Here is a 23,843-nt window from a genome sequence, read left to right on the forward strand (position 1 = left end):
CCTGCAAAAACAAACGCAAAACAATTAAGAAAATGGTATTAGGTACATACATATTGATAATTACCTAAAATGTGAATGTATTAAATGCTCCAACCAAAAGACACAGGCTCGCTGAATGGATACAAAAACAAGACCCATATATATGCTGTCTACAAGAGACCCATTTCAGACCTAGGGACACATACAGACTGAAAGTGAGGGGCTGGAAAAAGAAAGTCCATGCAAATGGAAATCAAAAGAAAACTGGAGTAGCAATACTCATGTCAGACAAAATACACTTTAAAATAAAGAACGTTACAAGACACAAGGAAGGACACTACATAATGATCAAGGGATCAATCAAAGAAGAAGATATAACTATTATGAATATATATGCACCCAACATAGGAGCACCTCAAGGCACAAGGCAACTGCTAACAGCTATGAAAGAGGAAATCAGTAACACAATAATAGTGGTGGACTTTAACACCTCACACCAATGGACAGATGATCCAGACAGAAAACTAATAAGGAAACCCAAGCTTCAAATGACACAAGAAACCAGAGAGATTTAATTGATATTTATAAGACATTTCATCCAAAAACAGCAAACTACACTTTCTTCTCAGTGCGCACGGAACATTCTCTAGGATAGATCACATCTTGGGTCACAAATCAAGCCTCAGTAAATTTAAGAAAACTGAAATCATATCAAGCATCTTTTCTGACCAGAACACCATGAGATTAGAAATCAATTACAGGGAAAAAAATGTACAAAAGACAAACACATGGAGGATAAACAATACGTTACTAAATAACCAAGAGATCACTGAAAAAATCAAAGAGGAAATCAAAACATACCTAGAGACAAACGACAACGAAAACAGAATGATCCAAAACCTATGGGATGCAGCAAAGGCAGTTCTAAGAGGGAAGTTTATAGCAATACAAGTCTACATCAAGAAACAAGAAAAATCACAAATAAACAATCTAATCTTACACCTAAAGGAACTAGAGAAAGAAGAACAAACAAAACCCAAAGTTAATAGAAGGGAAGAAATAATAAAGATCAGAGCAGAAATAAATGAAACAGAAACAAAGAAAACAATAGCAAAGATCAATAAAACTAAAAGCTGGTTCTTTGAGAAGATAAATGAAATTGATAAACCATTAGCCAGACTCATTAAGAAAAAGAGGAAGGGGAGAGGACACAAATCAATAAAATTAGAAATGAAAAAGAAAAAGTTACAACGGACACTGCAGAAATACAAAGCATCCTAAGAGACTACTACAAGCAACTCTATGCCAATAAAATGGAAACCTGGAAGAAATGGACAAATTCTTAGAAAGGTATAACCTTCCAAGACTGAACCAGGAAGAAACAGAAAATATGAACAGACCAATCACAAGTAATGAAATTGAAACTGTGATTAAAAATCTTCCAACAAACAAAAGTCCAGGACCAGATGGCTTCACAGGTGAATTCTATCAAACGTTTAGAGAAGATCTAACACCCACCCTTCTCAAAGTCTTCCAAAAAACTGCAAAGTAAGGAACACTGCCAAGCTCATTCTACAAGGCCACCATCACCCTAATACCAAAACCAGACAAAGATACTACAAAAAAAAGAAAATTGCAAACCAATATCACTGATGAATACAGATGCAAAAATCCTCAACAAAATACCAGCAAACAGAATCCAACAATACATTAAAAGGATCATACAACATGATCAAGACAGATTTATCCCAGAGATGCAAGGATTCTTCAATATACGCAAATCAATCAATGTGATACACCATAATAACAAACTGAAGAATAAAAACCATATCATCATCTCAATAGATGCAGAAAAAACTTCTAACAAAATTCAACATCCATTTATGATAAAAACTCTCCAGAAAGTGGGCACAGAGGGTACCTAACTCAACATAATAAAGGCCATATACGACAAACCCACAGCAAACATCATTCTCAATGGTGAAAAACTGAAAGCATTTCCTCTAAGATCAAGAATGAGACAAGGATATCCACTCTCGCCACTATCATTTAACATAGTTTTGGAAGTCCTAGCCATGGCAATTACAGAAGAAAATGAAATAAAAGGAATACAAATTGAAAAAGAAGTAAAATGTCACTGCTTGCAGATGACATGATACTATACATAGAGAATCCTAAATAAGCCACCAGAAAACTACTAGAGCTAATGAATGAATCTGGTAAAGTTGCAGGATACAAAATTAATGCACAGAAATCTCTTGCATTCCTATACACTAAAGACGATAGATCAGAAATAGAAATGAAGAAAACAATCCCATTCACCATTGTGACAAAAAGAATAAAATACCAGGAATAAACCTACCTAAGGAGATAAAAGACCTGTCTGTACCCAGAAAACTATAAGACACTGATGAAAGAAATCAAAGATGACACAAACAGATGGAGAGATATACCATGCTTTTGGATTGGAAGAATCAGTATTGTGAAACTGACTATACTACCCAAAGCAATCTACAGATTCAATGCAATCCCTATCAATTTACCAATGGCATTTTTTACAGAACTAGAACAAAAAATCTTAAAATTTGTATGGAGACATGAAAGACCTCAAATAGCCAAAGCAGTCTTGAGGGAAAAAAACGGAGCTGGAGGAATCAGACTCCCTGACTTCAGACTATACTACAAAGCTACAGTAATCAAGACAGTATGGTACTAGCACAAAAACAGAAACATAGATCAATGGAACAGGATAGAAAGCCCAGAGATAAACCCACGCACCTATGGTCAACTAATCTATGACAAAGGAGCCAAGGATACACAATGGAGAAAAGACAGTCTCTTCAATAAGTGGTGCTGGGAAAACTGGACAGCTACATGTAAAAGAATGAAATTAGAGCCCTTCCTAATACCACACACAAAAATAAACTCAAAATGGATTAAAGACCTAGAGGTACGACCGCACACTATAAAACTCTTAGAGGAAAACATAGGAAGAACACTCTTTGACATAAATCACAGCAAGATTTTTTTGACCCACCTCCTAGAGAAATGGAAATAAAAATGAAAATAAACAAATGGGACCTAATGAAAGTTAAAAGCTTTTCCACAGCAAAGGAAAACATAAACAAGATGAAAAGACAACCCTCAGAATGGGAGAAAATATTTGCAAACGAATCAACAAAGGATTAATCTCCAAAATATATAAACAGCTCATGCAGCTCAATACTAAAAAAAAACCCAATTCAAAAATGGGCAGAAGACCTAAATGGACATTTCTCCAAAGAAGACATACAGATGGCCAAAAGGCACATGAAAAGCTGCTCAACATCAGTAATTATTAGAGAAATGAAAATCAAAACCACAACGAGGTATCAACTCACACCAGTCAGAATGGCCATCGTCAGAAAATCTACAAACAACAAATGCTGGAGAGGGTGCGGAGAAAAGGGAACCCTCCTGCACTGTTGGTGGGAATGTAAGTTGATACAGCCACTATGGAGAATAGTATGGAGGTTCCTTAAGAAACTAAAAATAGAATTACCGTATAACCCAGAAATCCCACTACTGGGCATATACCCAGAGAAAACCATAATTCAAAAAGACACATGCACCGTAATGTTCACTGCAGCACTATTTACAATAGCCAGGTCATGGAAGCAACCTAAATGCCCATCGACAGACGAATGGATAAAGAAGATGTGGTATGTATATACAATGGAATATTACTCAGCCATAAAAAGGAACGAAATTGGGTCATTTGTAGAGACGTGGATAGACATAGAGACTGTCATACAGAGTGAAGTAAGTCAGAAAGAGAAAAACAAATATCATATATTAACCCATATATATGGAATCTAGAAAAGTCGTTCAGATGAACCGGTTTGAAAGGCAGAAATAGAGACACAGATGTAGAGAACAAACGTATGGATACCACAGGGTGAAAGCGGGGTCGGGGGGGTGGTGGTGTGATGAATTGGGAGATTGGGATTGACATATATACACTAATATGTATAAAATGGATAACTAATAAGAGACTGCTGTATAAAAAAAATAAAATAAAATGCAGAAAAAAAGAGTCCAAGGTTCAACTTATGGGCCTATTTTTATAATTTATTACCAGTGAAGCCAACAAATATGGCTGAAAGAGCTGAAAGGTCCTTCCTAAAGTATTGTTACAAATGCCTAACGTCTAATTTTATATGATTCAGAATCTTCCATTCAAAACTTAGACAATGAGAACGTGATCTGTGCTATGGTACAACTTTTAAGAGCAAACCTAAGTATTCAGTACTTGTTCACACCTACAAAAATTACAGCCAAGGATGCAGGGATACACAGTCTGCAAGGAAGTACAAATATGGACATTAAGAAGAAGGTCTGTGCAATGGTAAGCTCCTCAATAGCTCTTAACCATGACTGATTATCTCTGCAACTCCCACTGTTTGTAGTACAGTTCACAGAACACAGGACTGCAAAACTAAGCTTATCTAGGTCATTTTTCCAGGGCAAAGGGCACTGAAGATACCAACACTACCTCTTGAATTTCAGCATCACTCTATGAGAATCTTAGGTAACTCTCGCTCTACTCTAGTTCTAGTGAATACCTCAGAAATTTTTGGATCCCTCAATTCTCCCCCAAATGGTATCAGAGTAATCTATAGGAGACTGAATAAGGATGCTCAGACACATCTGTGCTGATCTGAACCTAGAATATATTGTTCCAAGGGAGCCAAAAGTCAAAACACTATAAAGCAGCGCTTCCCAACTGTTTTTACATTACGGAATACAAAGAACAATTCATGGCTCTACCGCACAGTGGGTTAATCAGGAAAGGCTGGCCTTGGCAGATAGTCTCAAACGCTCAAGGGATGGATACCTGTAACCGATCTGTGGCACACCAGTGTGACTTGATACCATACTAGTTGAAAGGCTTTGCCTTAGGATCAAATACCCTCAGCATGGCTAGGTTATAGACAAAACAATAATAAGGAACAGTGCTACGAGACTCACAGATATAAGAGCAAACTAGTGGTTACCAGTGGGGGAGGGGCAACAGAGGGGTAGGGAAGTAACAGATATAAACTATTAGGATACATTGTATATAATACGGGGAATACAGCCGCTATTTTATAATAACTATATATGGAATATAACCTTTAAAAATTGTGACTCACTATACTGTATACCTGTAACTTATATAATATTGTACAGCAACTATACCTCAGTAAAAGAATAACTTTTTTAATTTAAGAAAGTAGTGCTATGAATCAAAGCACCATCAACATCTTTACAGTTTAATATTGAAGATATTACAGATATCTACATAGATAAATGTTGCCACCATTAAAAGTCCATTTCCTAAGAAAATTAATTTCTAACATATTTACTTCAGATGAAAGATTCCTTAGGGGACAGTATTTTAATACAGTCTCCATAAGAAATACTGTATTTTAAAAGCACAATTTATTTTTGATAGACCACTTCTTTGTTCTTCCACAAAATTTGGAAATTGTATATTAGCCTGATTTTTCTAACATATACAGAGCTTCCAGTCTCTAATTGCCTCCGTTTCAGTCCTATACAGAGACAGACTGATCGGGTTTTCAGATCGGGATGGGAGAGATGGGAATCCTAGGTGTCACCCATTCGGAGACCTTGCACTCATATCTACGTGGCTGTTTATGATCCCACCGCCCACAATCCACAAAGGTACATTCTGGAAGCTAATTCAACGTCCCTAGGGTAGGAAATGCAGAGACCATTCACGCACACGACTGCACATTGCTCCAAAACTCCCATTCCCTTTTTACTACTCATCTTTCCTTTTTAAAATAGAATGAATATATTAAAATTTCCCACTCTAACCAAAAGGCATGAGGTGACAGGAATTTCAGTAGAAAAAAAGGATGACGGTTATTGAGCACCTATTATAGCCTGCTCTTCAACCTAGAAAATGACCGTCTCAGGCCAGCAAACTAGCTTTTCCAAGTTCTTGAGATACAGCTGCAATGTAAATTAATTAAGAGCAGGCTACTCTCATAATCTAGTGGGTGGGGCTGCTAGCTACAGGGCAATTTGGCAGAAAATATTAAAAGCCATAAAATGCATATGCCTTTCGCTCTAGCAATTCTAACTCTTGGAATTCATCCTAAGGTAATAATTAAGAGCGTGCAAAAGAATATTTATTTCTCTGCTATTTGTAATTACTAAGTCTTGGAAGCAAACTAAATGTCCAAAAATAGGATAGTGGTTAAATAAATTATCATAGAGCTGTAAAATAAAATACCATAAAGGGTCATTTCAAAAGATGTAAAAATATGCCCACTGACACACAAAGGTTTGTACTACATATTCTTAAGTATAAAAATCAATATACAAATAGCATATAAGAAGTTATCTCATGCCAAGTGTAATGAAAACTATGTAGGTTTACTTTTCTTGTCTCTGATTTCTTTTTACGTTTTCTGCTATTTCTCTAATGAGTACATAAAGAGTATGTATTGTTTCGATAAAGACAAACTAAAGGGGGGGGACAAAAAACAGTAAAAGATTTTTTTTTTGTAATATGCCAGAGAAAAGAAACTGAAAGAGGAAGGATTAGGAATGGGCTTTAGGAAGAACTCCTTACAAGTGTGATTGAGAAGCTCTGAAATGTGCAGTCAACCAAGGTCATGGAATCTCTTTTCCTTGGGGATTTGTAAGAAAAGGGTAGCCAACTTTCATTTGAGGACAGCTTGAATGCAGGCCTAACCTCTGTGGCCTCTTGCGCCTCCATGTGCAAAAGGATTGAGCCAAAATACAATTTGCACTCAGTGACATACAAAGTAGCCCATTCCATAAAATGCCCCCGATCCTCCACAATCCTTTACCCTGTTCAAGGGAACTTAACCCCTAAGGTCTTACACCCAGCACTGACACCCAATGACCTTGAATTTACACACCCAGCCACTTGTCAGCGCTTTACTCAGGAAGTACAGTAAAATGTTAGCTAACATTCGGCAATGCACAAATAACTTCTGACTTTTCGACATTAATTTCATTCTAATTTCAGCCACTCATATATGCCAAACTGAGACAAAGAAAATGATAGCGCTATTTAAAATCTTAATGTGTGTTTACCTCTAAGTTTTACAGACAAAAATATTATAAATAATGACCAAAATAAATGCCAGGATATGGTTAAAGACAAATAAAAATGATCAATTCTGACAAGCTCCTCGGCTGAGAAAGGCCACTAATTTTGTTTTCTGATAACTTTCTATGAAGACAAATGTAACATTTCCCAAGCCCATAATTAAATGCATTTTTGTCTCGGGAAGCAGTTTCCTAGACTAGTGAAAGGGGTAGAAGGTGGAATGGTTGAGAGCCAAAGGCGGAAGGGTTGAACCAAGAATGACCAGTTAAAATAGGGTTATGCTGGTCGCCAAAACTGAGAAAATGAGTTTGAATCAATGAGAGAGCCACAGAAATGTCAAGATGAAAGACTCGGCCAAGACTGCAATACACAGCCACATAACACAACTCAAGCATGGTGGTATTCAAGGACAGAAGAATGAGGTAATTAATGTGTGATGGGAGTTTGTAAGACAAACTCAGGTGGGGGGCAGGGGGGCAGGACCTTCTCCTGAGGTTCTCATGCCTCCTGCCCAGGATAAGCCTTAAACCATGAGCTTGGTAAACAAGGCACCTAACAGAGATCCCTCCTCCCTCTAAATATTCGAAGGCTTCAGTTCTAAATAAGGTCATGCACTCTTCAAGGTATTTTACTCTCTGCACCAAACGTGTAAATCTTGTCATTTTAATGAGAGAGCGAGCACAATGCAAGAGAGATCTATCCCTTCATCAATAAGCCTCCCTTACACAGCATTCTTAGAATACTGTGTGCTAGAGAGTTTCGTTTTCTGGATGGGCGAGAGTGTATCTCTTTTAACTTCAAATTTAAAAGGAAAAAATACTAACTACTTGGGATGGAAATATTCCTAATATATTTTACGTAGAAGGTAATAAGGGACATAACATTTTCTTGATGACTCAGACCAATAACTATGAACCTCAATGACTATGCAATGCTGCACAAAGAGATAACTTCAGGGCCCACTGAAGTGTGTCTACACTAAATGACCTGAAACTCCTGTGCTCCTTGAGTCCTTGTATCTGCATTTTATAGTCTGTCAGGCTTTTACTTCTCAATATTATTTTTTTTAGTAAAAATGAATGCTCCTTCTGCCCTATGGTAGAACAGAAAGAATATCAGACTAAGAGTTAAGTTGATTTAGGTTATTATTTAGCTAAATGACCTTGGATACATCACTTAACATCTTTGGGCCTAAGTAAGATGAGGAAATTTAACTAGGTAACTCTTTCAGTCCTTTTCTTGCTAAAATGCTTAATGCAAACTGGCTGCTTCTCATTTGTTTTATATTTTTAAAAAATAAGCCAGTTAAAGTTAGATGGAAAGTAATACAGATACTTAAGCGTGCAATATACTCTCACATAAGCAAAGTGAATATACCTTGTAATGTCTAGTTGTCTTCTCAGATGTCTTACTATATAATTCCCAGTAGTTGGTGGGGTCTAGTACAGCTGTGGTTTCTGTATAACTAAGACCCTACCAATGATACGCCACTATACTTCTGTATGTCTCTACTTGGCCTAGTATTCTCAATGCAAATAACTGATTATTTGAGAGGGCTCTTTTTCAGGTCACCCAAGAGCAGAATCTGTACATGTCATCATCTGTGCCTGTCAGTAAACTAACTGCAAAATGAGTACTCAGTTCTGAGACTTTCTTTGCCTTATGTGTTTGGATGACAGAATTACTTAAGAAGCTTTCTAAAAGATGGCTTTGTGAAAACACTTAATATAAAATAAAGTGCAAATGTGAAGGATATTTCTGCAAACTCAAGGGAAAGTAATTTATTCATCTTTTATCTTTCAGGAGTCCCTCGCACATGATTTCTATTATACACTTCAGTGTCACCATCAGGAGCCTGAAAAACCCATACCTCAGTCTGTATCTCTTTCTCCTTCTACACATTTTTCCCTGAGTAATCCAAGTCATGCTCACCGCCATCATTCCATCTCTATATGCGTGACCCATCTCCAGCTCCCACCTCCTCCTGAGTTCTAGATCCCTATTCCCTATCATAACCTCTACTTGGATTGCCATAAGTTAAAAAGTGCCCAAGGAAGTTTATAAAGGCTCCTCATCTCACTTATTTCTCTCCCTACCTCATACTTTCAAAAACCTACTTTCTTCTCCATTATTCTCTATTCATGTTAATAACATCAACATGCACCAAATGAGAAATCTAGGAGCCCACTTTTTCTGACTTCATGATCAATTACAAAGTTGTACTGATGCTACCTCTGAAAGACCTCTCTACACCACCCATGCTTACTAACTCTACTGTTGCAGGCTTAATTCAGGTCATCATCTCTTAATGATTATTAAATAGCCCCTAACTGCCTTCTCAGCTACCAACAGTTTCCCTTCCAGTCTATGTATAGATCAGCAATGAATTATATTTCTATAAAACATACAGTTGACTTTTTACATATGTATACATACACACATATGTAGAAAAACCATCAACTTAACATGCATATATATATATATCTTCTTATTGTTCATGACACCTATTCTCAATTTTTTCTGCCATATTGGAGCTAAATGATACTAATCCAAGGGAAATACTAGGCTGCTGCTGAGTTTGGCCTCACATTGTGTGTGAACGTGTGTGTGTGTGTGTGTGTGTGCACGCGTGCACACACATACGCGCGCATGTGTAGGAAAAAAAGAGGGAGGAGACATGATAGTCAAAAAATATGGATCCAAAATGATGAAGGATCAGAATACAAAACCTATCTTCTCAGAGGTTCTAAAACATATCATAGACAACTACTGTGAATAATGACATTTTATACTGCCTGCAGTAAATTGAACATATGAAGATACAGAAGTATAAAAAAGGGGTAAAAGCCACTAGACTGGATGTTATGTGCAATGGCCTCCAGTACATCCTACATTCGAGAGGACAGCTGGCAAACAGGCCCCAGCTTAGCTTCTAACTTCTCCTCCAATCCTCCCAACAACATACAACCACTAGAATTTTTTACATTCCCTTCCACACATTAGGACATGCCCACACTTAGTTTATATCCTGGGAGGAATATCTTTCCTCCTCATTTGGTAACAGAACTTTTACTCATCCTTCAAGCCCTTGTTCAAATGTGGGTCTATAAAGAGTGTTCTAACTCTGTTGTATTAGTCAGCACAGGCTGCTACAACAAAATATCACAGACTGGTTGACCTAAACAACAGAAACTTATTTCTCATAGTTTTGGGGGCTGAGAAGTCTAAGATCAAAGTGCTGGTCTATTTGGTTCCTGGTGAGGCCTCCCTTCTCAGCTTGCAAATGGCCATCTTCTGGCTGTGTCCGCACACGGGAAGAGAGATTGCTCATCTGTCACATCTCTTCTTCCAAGGGCACTAATTCGTCATGAGGGTTCAACCCTCACAATCTACTTCACTTCTAAAGACCCCAGCTGAAAATACTGTCACACTGGGATTAGGTCTTCAACACGTGGATCTGGGGGAGACATTTCAGTCCACAGCATCTACCAAAGTGAAGGAGTCATTTCCTCAACCCTATGTATTCATCATCTTTGTACCCCCAGTACCCGGCATATCGCTTGACACCAAGCACATCCATAGAAAGCACTCAGCGCATACACGGGACAGAAGCTCTTCCACCCATCCCAGTTAACTAACAATATGCCATTCTCAAAACTTTCCTCATGGGATTATATCAAATCTTCTTCCTTTTAATGCAGTAAAGACACACACACCCAGAAAACATATTATTTATGTCTATCTATTAGATAGATACAAATCTGCATCCTCACTCATCCAGTTTTTGTTCTTATCGTATAGAGACCTACTTATAGTTTTAGATCTCATCTAATCAAAACTTTACAAATCCCATAGTGCTTAGTTATGATCAACAAACACCTTGTTGCCAATTGACCACCGGAGGTTGGTGGTACAAGCAGCATTCTTGGGTCCTTAATTTGATATCTATTTGACGCAATCTTGTATTACACTAGCTCAGTCCATCTTCCATTGGCCAACCCTTATTTCCTGTGTAGCACAGTGACAGAACACAGAAGATGGGATCCAGTGACAAGGATTTAAACCCACAATGTCAGCATTTCCAGCTTGTGTGACTGACTGATTTCGTATCTGTAAAATGGGTATAACACCATCTACTTCACAAGTTTTTTTTGGCTGATCAAATGAGAAAACACATGACAGTGCACTTTATAAACCACAGAGCACTACAGAAGTATTTTTTACCATAATATATCTTTGTACAAAAATGACATATTAGATCTCAGTTGTACTAAATGTTTTAACTACTTTAGATCCAACATGACTGAACAAGTTGCTCTAAGAGTTCTGATTTCCTTGGATCAACGTCACAGGGGATCTAAGCAGGCTTCCTCAAGCCACTTTGGACAGGTAGAGGAAGCTCATTAGTATTTATATGCTTCCAGGTTATAGATAGATGCTTCCAGGTTCCTTCTGGTCAACTTCTGCTGGTTCTAACATATGCCAACTGGCTACACAAAAGAGCATTCTAGTGCCACCAACTCCCCATAGACACACCCACTTCCACTCCCTGAGAGGTACCAGACTGTTGGACAACTTGGCCACCAGCCTATAAAAATGTGGAAACACTGCAGAAACATTAGCCAATAAAGCACATACTGGCAGCTGAAGCGAATATTTACGCTCTGAGATGTACCTAAATAAATCGTTTGTGTGTTCTAACAAATGTTTTATTTGGAAATCATTTCCCAGTACAGATGCTGTCAAAAGTACCCATTTTTAGTGGGTTAAATCAAGGGCTAGAAGTAGCAGAAGGGCAGGGAATGTTTTTTAAACAAAATTTCATAAGCTGCAGAAAAAATGTTAATGTCAACTGTGGGAGGGCGTCCATGAAAAACAGAAGAGTTGTTAGTGGTTTTCAAAGTTAAGTTTATACCAACTGCAAATGGTAAAAATTTATAAACATTAATATCACAAAATGAGAAAGTTACCAGAACTTGGCAAAGGATAAAAAACTGGGCTGTTTTTTGAAATATGTAATATATCAATAAAAATAGATGCCAAAAAAAGATAAAATCAAGCAGGGAGTCAAGAAGTTAATAAGCATTATAAATTAAACCCTTCACTTGCTGGATCTTTTTTATAAGCAATCAATTACAAACACATTTAAGGGTTCTTATACTGAAGTTAATAATTTGGGGGAGAGACATAATGCAATCCATACACTTCCTTAACAAAATAAAACTCTGGAACCAAAAGCTAGACAGAGGCTCTGATAAGCTGCCAAACTCCATAAAGACACAATAATATACCATAAGAGACCGGAGAACTATTGAACCCAGTTCTTAGGCAACACTGTGATGCATATATAATTTATCTGGGCTAGAGCACCCTTTCCAGGTTAGTTCCACCTATATGATGATATGCTCTAAGACAGAAAAAGTTACTAAACTGTAAACTATGAAGATGATTCCTTTAAGGCCTCAGATTAAGAAATGCATGATGACTGTTTCTCCTGAGACTCAAAACAAAGAAACTTCTTCTTCATTAACAGTGGCTAAATAGGTTTCATCACCACCAATTTTCTAGATTTTGTGTATAACTACTGATGACATACGTTCGTGGTGGCAATACGAACTACGAATAAATACAGCTAACAGATTTTTTTCCTAGCTGAACTGATAGGAGTTTTAAAAGTTTTTTTTGTCTGTTTGCTACTTTCGCACTCACAAATTAACTGGTTGCACAACTCCACTGGCCAAATCAATCATATTTTTTGGTATTATGCAATCAATAAATGTTTATTAAATCAAAGTTAATGGTACAAAAATACTTTCGGGAAAAGAATGATGCAAAGTTATGATGCCAAAGAAAACTTTAAAATTCTGAAATCTTTGAGAAAAAGAAGAGAAAAAAATTTTAAATGCCTGAGTACGTAAAATCACAGCAATGTGTTAAAGATAACATAATTATAGCTTGAGAGTTTATGACTGTTCTAACACTGAGTTTTGAGTAATCGGGATGAAGAAACACTGACAATAAATGAAACTTTCCCCATTATCCTGATACAGTTTCATTGTGAATGTACCTTTAAAGAAGTATGGACAGTCTTTAAAATAGTCTTCAAAGTTTGATTCCCTATAATTAATCCAATCAATAATATTATCAATACGATTGATTAGTAATAATCATTAGAACAGCCTGGTGGTTCCTCAAGTCACAGATAGTCAATCTTTATGACATATGACAAATAATTTCCTTACGGGCCATCTCAATAGAAGGGAGTATAACATCAATTGCATTTAAACGTAACCATAATAAACTGCACGTGAAGCTTGACTTCCTTTTTTTTTTTTTTTGGTAAACTGTATACATTTCAGTTTATTTTCTCATCTTGTATGACTCATATGGAATTCACAGTAATCACAGCTGCAGTGGAGCATCTTCCAACATAAATGAAACAAATAACTAGTAGATCGATAGGAGGTGACAGACTCCCGGCTAAAATCTCACCCTAGTGTGACCCACCACTGCCCTTCTGCACTCCAAAGACTTAATGAATCACCAGGAGCACACTGGAGATTGTGTTTTGCCCGTGTGAGAATGGATTTATGTCAGCACCAGAAAAGGATCATTCCCTTTCCTTGAGATAAATACACTGAAGTAAAGAGTTTGTTTCTACGAGGTGCCGGACATAATGATTTGATACAGCTTATGTGCCTATTTTATAAATACTTCATTTTAAGTTGAAACGCCAAGAATGACAGAAAACCAGGATGCCTAACGAGCTGATAATTTAAAATGATACGCACTTTAGAGTAAGTCGTTTCTATGTTGGCAACAGGAAATGGTGCAACAGCAAAACATACAGGAGAAATGCAAAGCCCTTTCAGTATTTCTGAAGATGTTTTGCTCTAGAAAATGTATAAGATGACATTGTTATTTAAAGCTGATGATGTTCCTACAGGGCCCAAAGTAATCTTAAATACTTAAAATAATTACCCTGTGGAGAGATTTTCAGCTCTTGAATAAACAAAGATGTAGGCAACAGGGCTCATACGTGTAAAGAGGAAAGCCACAGGATGAAACAAAACACCACCACGCTCCCTAAAGACTAGCTCCGTGCCCCTTAGCTGAAAGGTGCAGAAATAGTTTGCATGCTTTCGTAAGGAAGTATTATATCTGAGATCTCCTTTGAAGGGCATCATTGTACACGCATGGCCATCTGGGGAGAGAAGTCACAGACCATTTTGACACAGCTCACACTGCCAAGCCCTTCCCTTCTTTCATTCCCCACAATAAGGCCATCCCACTCCTCACCTGGAATTAGAGCAAAACGAAAGGGACAACTAATTCTCAATACGTAGCAACCAACGGAAAATAGATAGGTCTCAACCACAGAAGGAAAGAAGGAAAGAGAGATTCACCAACACTGCATCTCAGCAAACAGACTATCTGCTTACATGACAAGATGAAGCAAAACAGGAAATATGTAAACAAATCATAGGATAAAGGAAGTAAAAAAGGAAAGAATGGGAGAGAAAGAGAGGAAAGGAAGGAAAGGAGGGAAAAAGCACTCATTCCAAAAGAAAACACAACCTAAAAACAAAAAGCTTCCCATTATAGCAGGATTTTTTTAAAGGATTATCAGTGAAGAGGGGATCAAAGATGAAATGATGAAATAATAGAAATTAAAAAGATGTTGCAGAGCCATCAAAACAAACAAAAGATCAAAAATTTATCAATTCAGTACTAATAAAATAAAAACAGCAAGGGAATGACGTGACATGGCTAGAAATGAGAAGATATGGCTAAAAATTGAATTATTGATTTTTTTAAAAAGGACTTAATTCCAAAGAATACAGAGGAGAAAGACAAATACATTTTTTTTAATGGAGAAAAGATAAGAAGCATGAAAAACAAACTGAAAACTGCTGACTCTGTAGAAAAGACCCCAAAAACTAGCTAGAGAAATATTTCAAGTAATGATAGCATGAATTTTCCATAACACGAAGGAAGAACAGATTGCAATAACAGTTAAAAATTGATACAGAACGATCCAAAAGAATTATATCCTTGAGTCACTGAACTTCGAGATAAAGAAAGAAAGTTCTGCAGGTGTTCAGGCAGAAAAGAGCAATTCACTCCCATGGTGTGGTGAGGAGGTCAGACTAGCCTCACTGTTCTATAGGAGGAACACTCAATGCTGGAAGACAAAGAAGCCATGTCTACAGATTTCTTAGTAGGACCCCAAAATTTTATAACAAAGCAAAATATCCTTTGAATATAAAAGAAACATACTGAAACATGCAAGAAGTCAGGGAGCACAGCATCCATGAGTCCTTCATAAAATAAACTATTCAATAATAGAATCTAGCCAAACAAGTTATTAACACAGATGCTATGGCAAAAGGACTACTTCGGCACTCAAGTTTTACAAAGTTCTGAGGGAAAGTATGATCCAATTCTTTTATTAAATCAATGTGACCTTAGGGTATAAAAGCAGCTGTTTAATGTGCTCAAACATAAAATATCTTAGGGAATGCAGGATGTTACGATATTTTCTTAAAATTACTTGACAATGAAAGCTAGTCGACCAAGAGATAAATTAAAAGAAACAACTCAGGATGAAAAAGCCATGGAAAAGGACCAGGATGAACATCAAACTAATTTAACTGATTTAAATCTTTTGCTGCTTAACTAGTTGATGAACTTTTAAGAACACAGTACAGGTGTCCTACTTTTCCAGAGGCTCAGGTAGAGAGCTCTACACAGTCAATAAAATTTGCTAATTGCTCAATTGATTCAGTAAAAGGCAATCTTGACGCTTAAGAACTGAATTTTCAACTGCAACATTATCACTGTATACTCATTAAAAATATTATTTCTTCCATTAATAAAACAAGTGTTTTCATCCAAAAATCTAAAATTCCAATTACCTACATATCTAGTATGTAATTCAAAAGTATACTTATAACTCCAGAAGTCCTAATAAAAATGTATACAGAAAGTTTGGAAAGACAAAAGTTTATCCCACTTATTCACCCTCAATTTTTTGTTACTATTTGAGACCCGCCAACATAGTATGTCTAAAATTACCTTTCATCATTTCAACCACTTTTTTTTCCTCTAAACACTAGAGTTTAATAATTAATGCATGCTTACTTATATAACATAATGAGTGAAATCAGATGAGTGAATTCAGTGTTAATAAATTTCCTTAAATACAACCTGAGTACTTCTTTTAAAAAAGAAACAGATTTTCAAAAAGCATCTCTAAAGAATTTCAATTAATCACATCAAGGGGAAATACATTAAGAATAAAAAACACCTACAAACTGTTAACTGTGACCTCATGGTTAATAAAATAAATAAGAGACAGACATTTTTACAAGGCACACTAATGGAATTCATTCAAATACCCTGAACTATACTCTAACATTATAATGCATTAGATATTTTACAAAATGGCCCCAACTGACCTTTCTGTTCTGTCCTAAACTAAATTATTCTTTGGTTTCTAAAGTTATGCTCTTTTTTTCTCCCTCTGTGTGATTGCTTGTATAACTCCTTCTGGTTGAATCATTCTCTTTCACAATTATTCAGTATTAGCCATCATTCTTCAATGATCATCTCACTTGAAGACTTTCCTGTTCTCCTAACAGTTAGCAACTACTCCCTTTAAAATCCCATCTTCTTACTGCATTTCATCATATTATTACATTATACCCTTTGTACTTGTTTTATATCAATTCTCTCCATGCTGACCCTCCCACTTTTCTCTTCTCTTTCCATAAACATTACTTGGCTGATCTCATTCACTCCAACCGCTTCAAGCGCCATCAATATATCACTGACTTCAGGCTTCCCTGGTGGCGCAGTGGTTGAGAATCTGCCTGCCAATGCAGGGGACACGGGTTCGAGCCCTGGTCTGGGAAGATCCCACATGCCGGGGAGCAACTAGGCCCGTGAGCCACAACTACTGAGCCTGCGCGTCTGGAGCCTGTGCTCCGCAACGAGAGGCCGCGATAGTGAGAGGCCAGCGCACAGCGATGAAGAGTGGCCCCCGCTCGCCGCAACTAGAGAAAGCCCTCGTACAGAAACAAAGACCCAACACAGCCAAAAATAAATAAATAAATAAACTCCAATCTCTTAAAAAAAAAAAAAAAAAGTGTACAATGAACCCCCCTACCATTTGACCCACTCTCAAAAAAAAAAAAAAAAAAAAAAATATATATATATATATATATATATCACTGACTTCCTAAGTTCTTAGCCCAGAACTCTCTCCTGAGCAACAGGCCCAAATATACCCACTGGAAAATCCCTTTGGATTTCTCCCAGGACGTTCCAATCTCAAAAGTTTAAAAGATCTCATCATGTTTTGCAAACCTGATCCTCCCAGTAGCACAATCCACCCAGTGACCCAAGCCCCATCTTGCTACCATTTCTGACTTTCTTCATTTCTTCAACATCACATACACTGAATAACTAAATCTATCACTTTATCTCCTAAATATCCTCCAAATCTAGCCATTTTTCTCCACCTCCACAGCCAAGCCTAAAGCCAGTTGAAGAGAGTATCATCATCAGTCCTTTATCCGGTGATCCACCCTTATTTCCCAACCCAATCCTTTTTTATATATACTCAAGAGTTCACTAAAACGCAAAGCTGGTCATGTCAATTTCTTTCCTAAACCTCTTCACAAGCTCCTTGCTGTTTTCACAATAAATACAAAACTTTTAAGTTATAAGACACTAACATAATTTGAGTCCTCCTTCCCTCAAACAGGTACTATATCTCTTGGCACTCTACTCTCAAATCCTAATGATTTTCTTTTTTTTTTTTTTAACAGTTCCTCAACTTTGTCATAATCTCCTTCTCGCCTATGTTCTTTCTCCAAAGTTCTTAAATTTTCTCTGGTGTGCCCCTACCCATCTTTAGGTCTCTTTTAGTCTAAGCTTCATTTTCATTTGAAAATCTTCACCATACTTACTGGACCATATCTAGGTGGGTATCCCTGCCACGTGCTGTCGCAGAACCAAACACTTCTCTCACCAAAGCTCCTCCCACATTGTGTTGATACATGACTCTGTGCTGGTCTGCATTTACTACGAAACTCAGCACAGACACACACTATACTTATCGTATTTACCACCGCAAGCCCCGAAAAACTGGCACTGTGCCTGGCACACACTGAGTCATCAAAAAAAAAGTTAAGGAATTAATAAATAGGACTAGACAGAAAGCTCTTTCATAGCATCCCCATACACGAATAGGCTTGTTTTTATTCTTTCTAAAGCAGCAAGGATGAAAATTATTCTTCAGAGACCCTCAACATTTTTTTTGAAAAATAAATGGAACATGTACAAAAATGAATTGAAGGAGAACGCTCCTCTACTACTTTAAAATTGAAAAATGATAATTTCAAGGAATGAGTTGCTCAAGGTAGAAACTGAAGCTCCATCATTCATACATTCTCTTTCACATCACCCTTGACATCCATCACCAACATCTGTCAATTAATTCTCCCTCTGAATCATATACATTCTCTTTATCTCCATCTCAGGTGCTAAGACTCCAGGCCAAGCCACCACCATCTCATGCTGCCCGATAATAGCCCAACTCCAGGTTTTTGCAACCTTCCAATGCCTTTTCCATACAGTAGCCCATGCCATTTTCTCAGAACTCTTGACCATATGAACCTCCTGCTTGCAATCTTTCAAAGACTCTGACTGCATTTAAAGTGAAATGGAATAATGTCCTCACAATGCTGAAAGACAGTAATAACTAAGTAGCTGGAGTATGTAAATTCAGACAAAAGAAGCATACAGACAAAATGCATTATGAAAGGAAAGGAAAATGACTAAGTAATGAGACACAGGACGTATTTCCTAAGAGTATTAAAAAATTCTAAATGAGTATGCATCTATTAGCATAATTCAAAATATACACAGCCAAAATTTATAGAAATAACAAGAAACTAAGACAGTCATGATTTTTAACTCATTCTTTCAGTCATGGATAGATTGGCCAAGAAATGGAGATTATAACCCATTCTTTCAGCCATGGATAGATTAGCCAAGCAAAAATCAGTAAGGCTACAAAGATTTTGAGCAAAATAATTAAAAAGCTTTATCTACTGGGCAAATATAAAGCGATATACATAACAATAAGAGAACATACATTCTTTCCAAATCCAAAGCATTTACAAAAATTGTCCTTGAAGTAGGCCATACAGTAATACTATAAATAATTAATATCAAGCAGACAACATGCTATAAATATAACACAATGAAGCTAATGTTTGGTAATTTAAAATTAACTAAAAGTACATTTGGAAATTAAACCTTCTACAGAGGGTCCCCAGCTTACAATGGTTCAACTTGCGAGTTTTCAACTTTATGAATGGTGTAAAAGCAATATGCATTCTCTAGAAACTGTACTTTGAATTCTGAATCTTGATCTTTTCCCAGGTTAGTGATGTGCAGTATGATACTCTGGTGATGTTGGGCACTGGCAGCCATCGCAGCTCCCAGTCAACCACATAAACAGGAGGGTAAACAATCAACACACAAGCTTTCTGTACCCAGACAACCATTCTGTTTTTCACTTTCAGTAACAGTGTTCAATAAATTACATGAGACATTCGACACTTTATCATAAAACAGACTTTGTGTTAGATGATTTTACCCAACGTGGGCATGTTTGTGCCCAGGTGGGTAAAACGTTAAGTGTTCTGGGTACATTTAAGGTAGCCTAGGCTAAGCTATGATGTTTGGTTAGTTAGGTATTGATATATTAAGTGCATTTTTGACTTATGATATTTTTTTTTTCTTTTTTGGCCACGCCACTTGGCTTGTGGGACCTTAGTTCCCTGACGAGGGATCGAACCTGTGCCCCCTGCAGTGGAAGCACAGAGTCCTAACCACTGGACCGCCAGGGAATTCCCGAGGATATTTTCAACTTATTATGGGTTTATCAGGACATAATCTCATCATAAGTCAAAGAAGATCTGTAAATAACTCAAGACTCTCAGAAAAGAATTATAGTGAAATACAGAAAATAAATAGGTCTAAATGATATAGAAAATACTTCATACCAAAACTCATGAAATACAGTTAATGCTGTGTTTAGAGAGAAATTATATACTGAAATCCTTAGAGTATAAAGTTAAAAATTAATTAGTTCAGTAACTAAATTTATCAGACAACAACTATGAGAAGAAACTCAAGAGAAAATTAAAGACAAATAAAAACTAAGAATACATAAAAAACAAAAATACAGTAGAAGGAAACAACAACAACAAAAGGAGCTCTTTGAAAAGACTATAAAATTGACAAATCCCTGGCAAGACTTACCAAAGGAAATAAAAAGAGAAGTAAAAAACATAAAAATAATCATTTTGAAACAAATAAAATGAAAAGAGAGACATAAGTACAGATACACCAAGATTAAAGATATAATTAATGGACAACTGTGAACATCCTTGCTATGGGCTGAATTGTGTCCCCCATAGATTTCTTATGTTGAAGTCCCAGTATCTCAGAAAGTGACTGTATTTGGAGATAGAGCCTTTACAGAGGTAGTTAAGGTAAAATGAGGTCAAATGGGTAGGTTTTAATCCAATATGACTGGTACACAGAGGAAAGACCACGTGAAGGCACAGGGAGAAGAAAGCCATCTATGAGCAAAGGAAAAAGGTCTCAGAAAAAATCTACTCCATCAACACCTTACTTCTAGCCTCCAGAATGTAAGAAAATAAATTTCTGTTGTTTAAGCCGTCCAGTCTATGGTCCTTTGTAATGGCAGTTCTGGCAAACTATTAAAATCTTTATGCCAATAAATTTGAAAACTTAAAATAAACAAACAACTTTATAGAATATACAACTTACCAAAACTGACTGAAGAAGAAACTGAAAACCTAAATAGTCTTATTACCACTAAAGGAAATGAATTTCAAGTTCAAGTTTTACCCACAAAGAAAACTCTAGTCCCAAATAGCTTTACAAGTGAGTTCTACCAAATATGTAAACATAAGATTATTCTAGTTATTCACATGCTCTCAAAGAATAGAGAAAAAAGATTCTAACATTGATACCAAAACCCAGTCAGAATATTATAAGAAAAGAAAACTACAGGCCAATCTCACTTAGTAGATACAAACATCCTATATAAAATTATCATGACAGAGTGCATAGAAAAACACTAACCATATAATAAATATATATTCAGCCAAATCAAAAATTAAAGCAATACTATAAAAGTGAAAAGAAGGTCCACAATCTTGGAGAAAATATTTTCAACATATTTAATCAGCGCTGAATATCTACTCCAAGGCGAGAAAAAAATTGACTACCATTCAGTAGAAAAATAGGCAAAAACACATGAAAAGGAATTCCACAGATGAAACTCAAATAACCAGTAAACATATAAACCATTAGTAATAGAAAAGTGCAACTAAGGCCACAAGGAAACACTATTTAACACACACCTGACTGACAAAACTCTAAATGTCAGCAGAAACCAAGAGTCAGTCAGGATGTGGAGAAATGGAACTATCAAACAGTGCTATTTAAGTGCTGCAACAATATGGGAAAGCAACTGGGCATTATCTAGTATAGTTGAAAATGTGCATACTCTACAATCCAGCAATTCTACCCCTAGAGATATACTCCAGAGAAACCCTTCTACTTGTGCACCAGGACACATTTAAGTGACTGTACACAGCAGTATTGTTTAAAATAGCAAAAAAGCTAGAAAGAATAAAAATGTCTATTGCTGAAGAATGGATAAATTACAGTATGGTCATATAATATAGTTCTATTCAGTTGTGGAAATGAATAATTTTACCTACATGTATCAATGTGGATGAATATCAAAAAACAAAATTTGAGTAAGAAAAGCAAGTTACAAAGGAAAAGAGTATAGCACTACTCATCTGATGTCCCAAGACAAGTAAAAGTAAACAATATATAGTTCCTGAATACGTACTTATGTATGATGACAAGCATTATAAAAAGCAAGGAAAATACAATAAAAAATGCAGGATAATGCTCATGCCTGGGACTAAAAGGGGTCTTTAAAAATATTGGAAACATTCTATTTCTTAAGTTGGGTTTCTCTTTATCATTATGTCTTATAACTTACACATACATCCATCACATATATTCTTTTACATCTACCAAAAACTTAATAACTTCAAGAAAGCATCTATCCCTACTCTTTCAACTAGAAACACATTGTTTAAATTGATTAAATAAGAATTTTCAAAGTTATTGATTCTGAAATAAAATGACTATTAGCTAGAATTTGCTTTATTAAGACTACAAAGTCATCACACAAAACAAGCAATTATTTTAGAATCAAAACTTAATTTGCAACACCAAAGCATAAGAAAAAGAGTAGAGGGGAAATCCTCAGAACACTCAACTTACCAAACTGGGGGGGGGGGGGGGGGGAGCATATTATCCATTAAAAAAAAAAAAATCATGTTGCTAGATGCATTAATACAAAATTTTTGGGCTATCACAGATGCACAGACTAACAATCATAAATATTTAGTATAGGAAAGTACCCTCTTCATATTTGTTATTTTATTTAACCATAGTCTGAGCAGTAAATTCAGAATATTTTTGCCATGTCATCAGCATAGTTGTGTAGGGTAACTGTTTAGGAAAATCCTGCCTTGCCATTTTCCACATAGTTAGCTCCTGTAAACCAGACCTTTTCCCTCAACCACTTTTCCACTTACTGGAAAAGTCAACCTTAATAAATTTTCAGTGTTTCAGGTTTTGTGTGACCCATTTGCCAACTTTTCAGGGCCTCATCTTTCTCTCTCTTCCATCACACATGATCACATGATGACACTCTTTAACACTTTTTTCAAAGAAGGAAAAAGTGAGAGATCAGACTCATTTTCTCTCTCATTCTTTCTTTTGCCTTCATTCATCCTCCATCCATCCGTTTATTCAAACGTCCATTAAAAAGATATCCATCCATTTTGCTTTAAAATCAAAAATAGGCAAAAGTTAAACCGACTTGCTTAAACTGAGTTTTAAAAATCTGTGAACTACAAGTAACCACGTTCCCTTTATGCCTTCCTTTCTCCCAAACCTCCCCCTCTATAATGGGCTATGTAACCTTGAGCAAATTGCTTCATTTTTATTGATTTTTTCCTCCTATTTACATTAATCCACTTGAATGAGATATTTCTTATAGAAACATCCAACTCCAAATTTCTGCATTTCTAAGATATGTTTGAAATTTTCAGCATTGCTTGAGAAGAAAAATCTAGAAAACAGCTACTTTTTTTAATTTATTTTTATTTTTTAATTTTAAAAATTTTTATATAATTTTAAAGGTTACTTTCCATTTACAGTTATTATAAAACATTGGCTATATTCCTCATGTTGTAAATACATCCTTGGGCCTATCTTACATCCAATCGTTTGTACCTCCCACTCCCCCATCCCTGTACTGTCCCGCCCCCCGCCCACTGGTAAGCACTAATTTGTTCTCTGCATCTGTGAGTCTGAAAAGAAGCTGCTCTCTTTTTTTTTTTTTTAATTTCATTTCTTTTTTTCTAAATTTATTTATTATATTTATTTATTTTGGGCTGCATTGGGTCTTCGTTGCTGCGCACAGGCTTTCTCTAGTTGTGGTGATCGGGGGCTACTCTTCGTTGCGGTGCGCGAACTTCCCACTGAGGTGGCTTCTCCTGTGGTGGAGCAAGGGCTCTAGGTGTGC

General features: G+C 36.4%; 1 protein-coding gene across 5 annotated transcripts in view; it reads right to left on the reverse strand.

Annotated features, from left to right (window-relative positions):
- The window catches only part of KLF12 (KLF transcription factor 12), a 461,389-nt gene that overhangs the window by 283,405 nt on the left and 154,141 nt on the right, over positions 1-23,843 (reverse strand). Inside the window, exon 1 of one of the 5 annotated variants that reach the window (XM_082365988.1) lies at positions 19,541-22,538. The exons of the other annotated variants lie outside the window; for them this stretch is intronic. Within the exon in view, the coding sequence (XP_082222114.1) occupies positions 19,541-19,621 (81 nt within the window). The 5' untranslated portion in view covers positions 19,622-22,538. Of the gene's footprint in view, positions 1-19,540; positions 22,539-23,843 lie in introns of those variants that run through there. 5 annotated transcript variants of the gene reach the window in all.

This window comes from Balaenoptera borealis (genome assembly GCF_965194805.1).
Source record: "Balaenoptera borealis genome assembly, chromosome: 18".
NCBI lineage: Eukaryota > Metazoa > Chordata > Mammalia > Artiodactyla > Balaenopteridae > Balaenoptera > Balaenoptera borealis.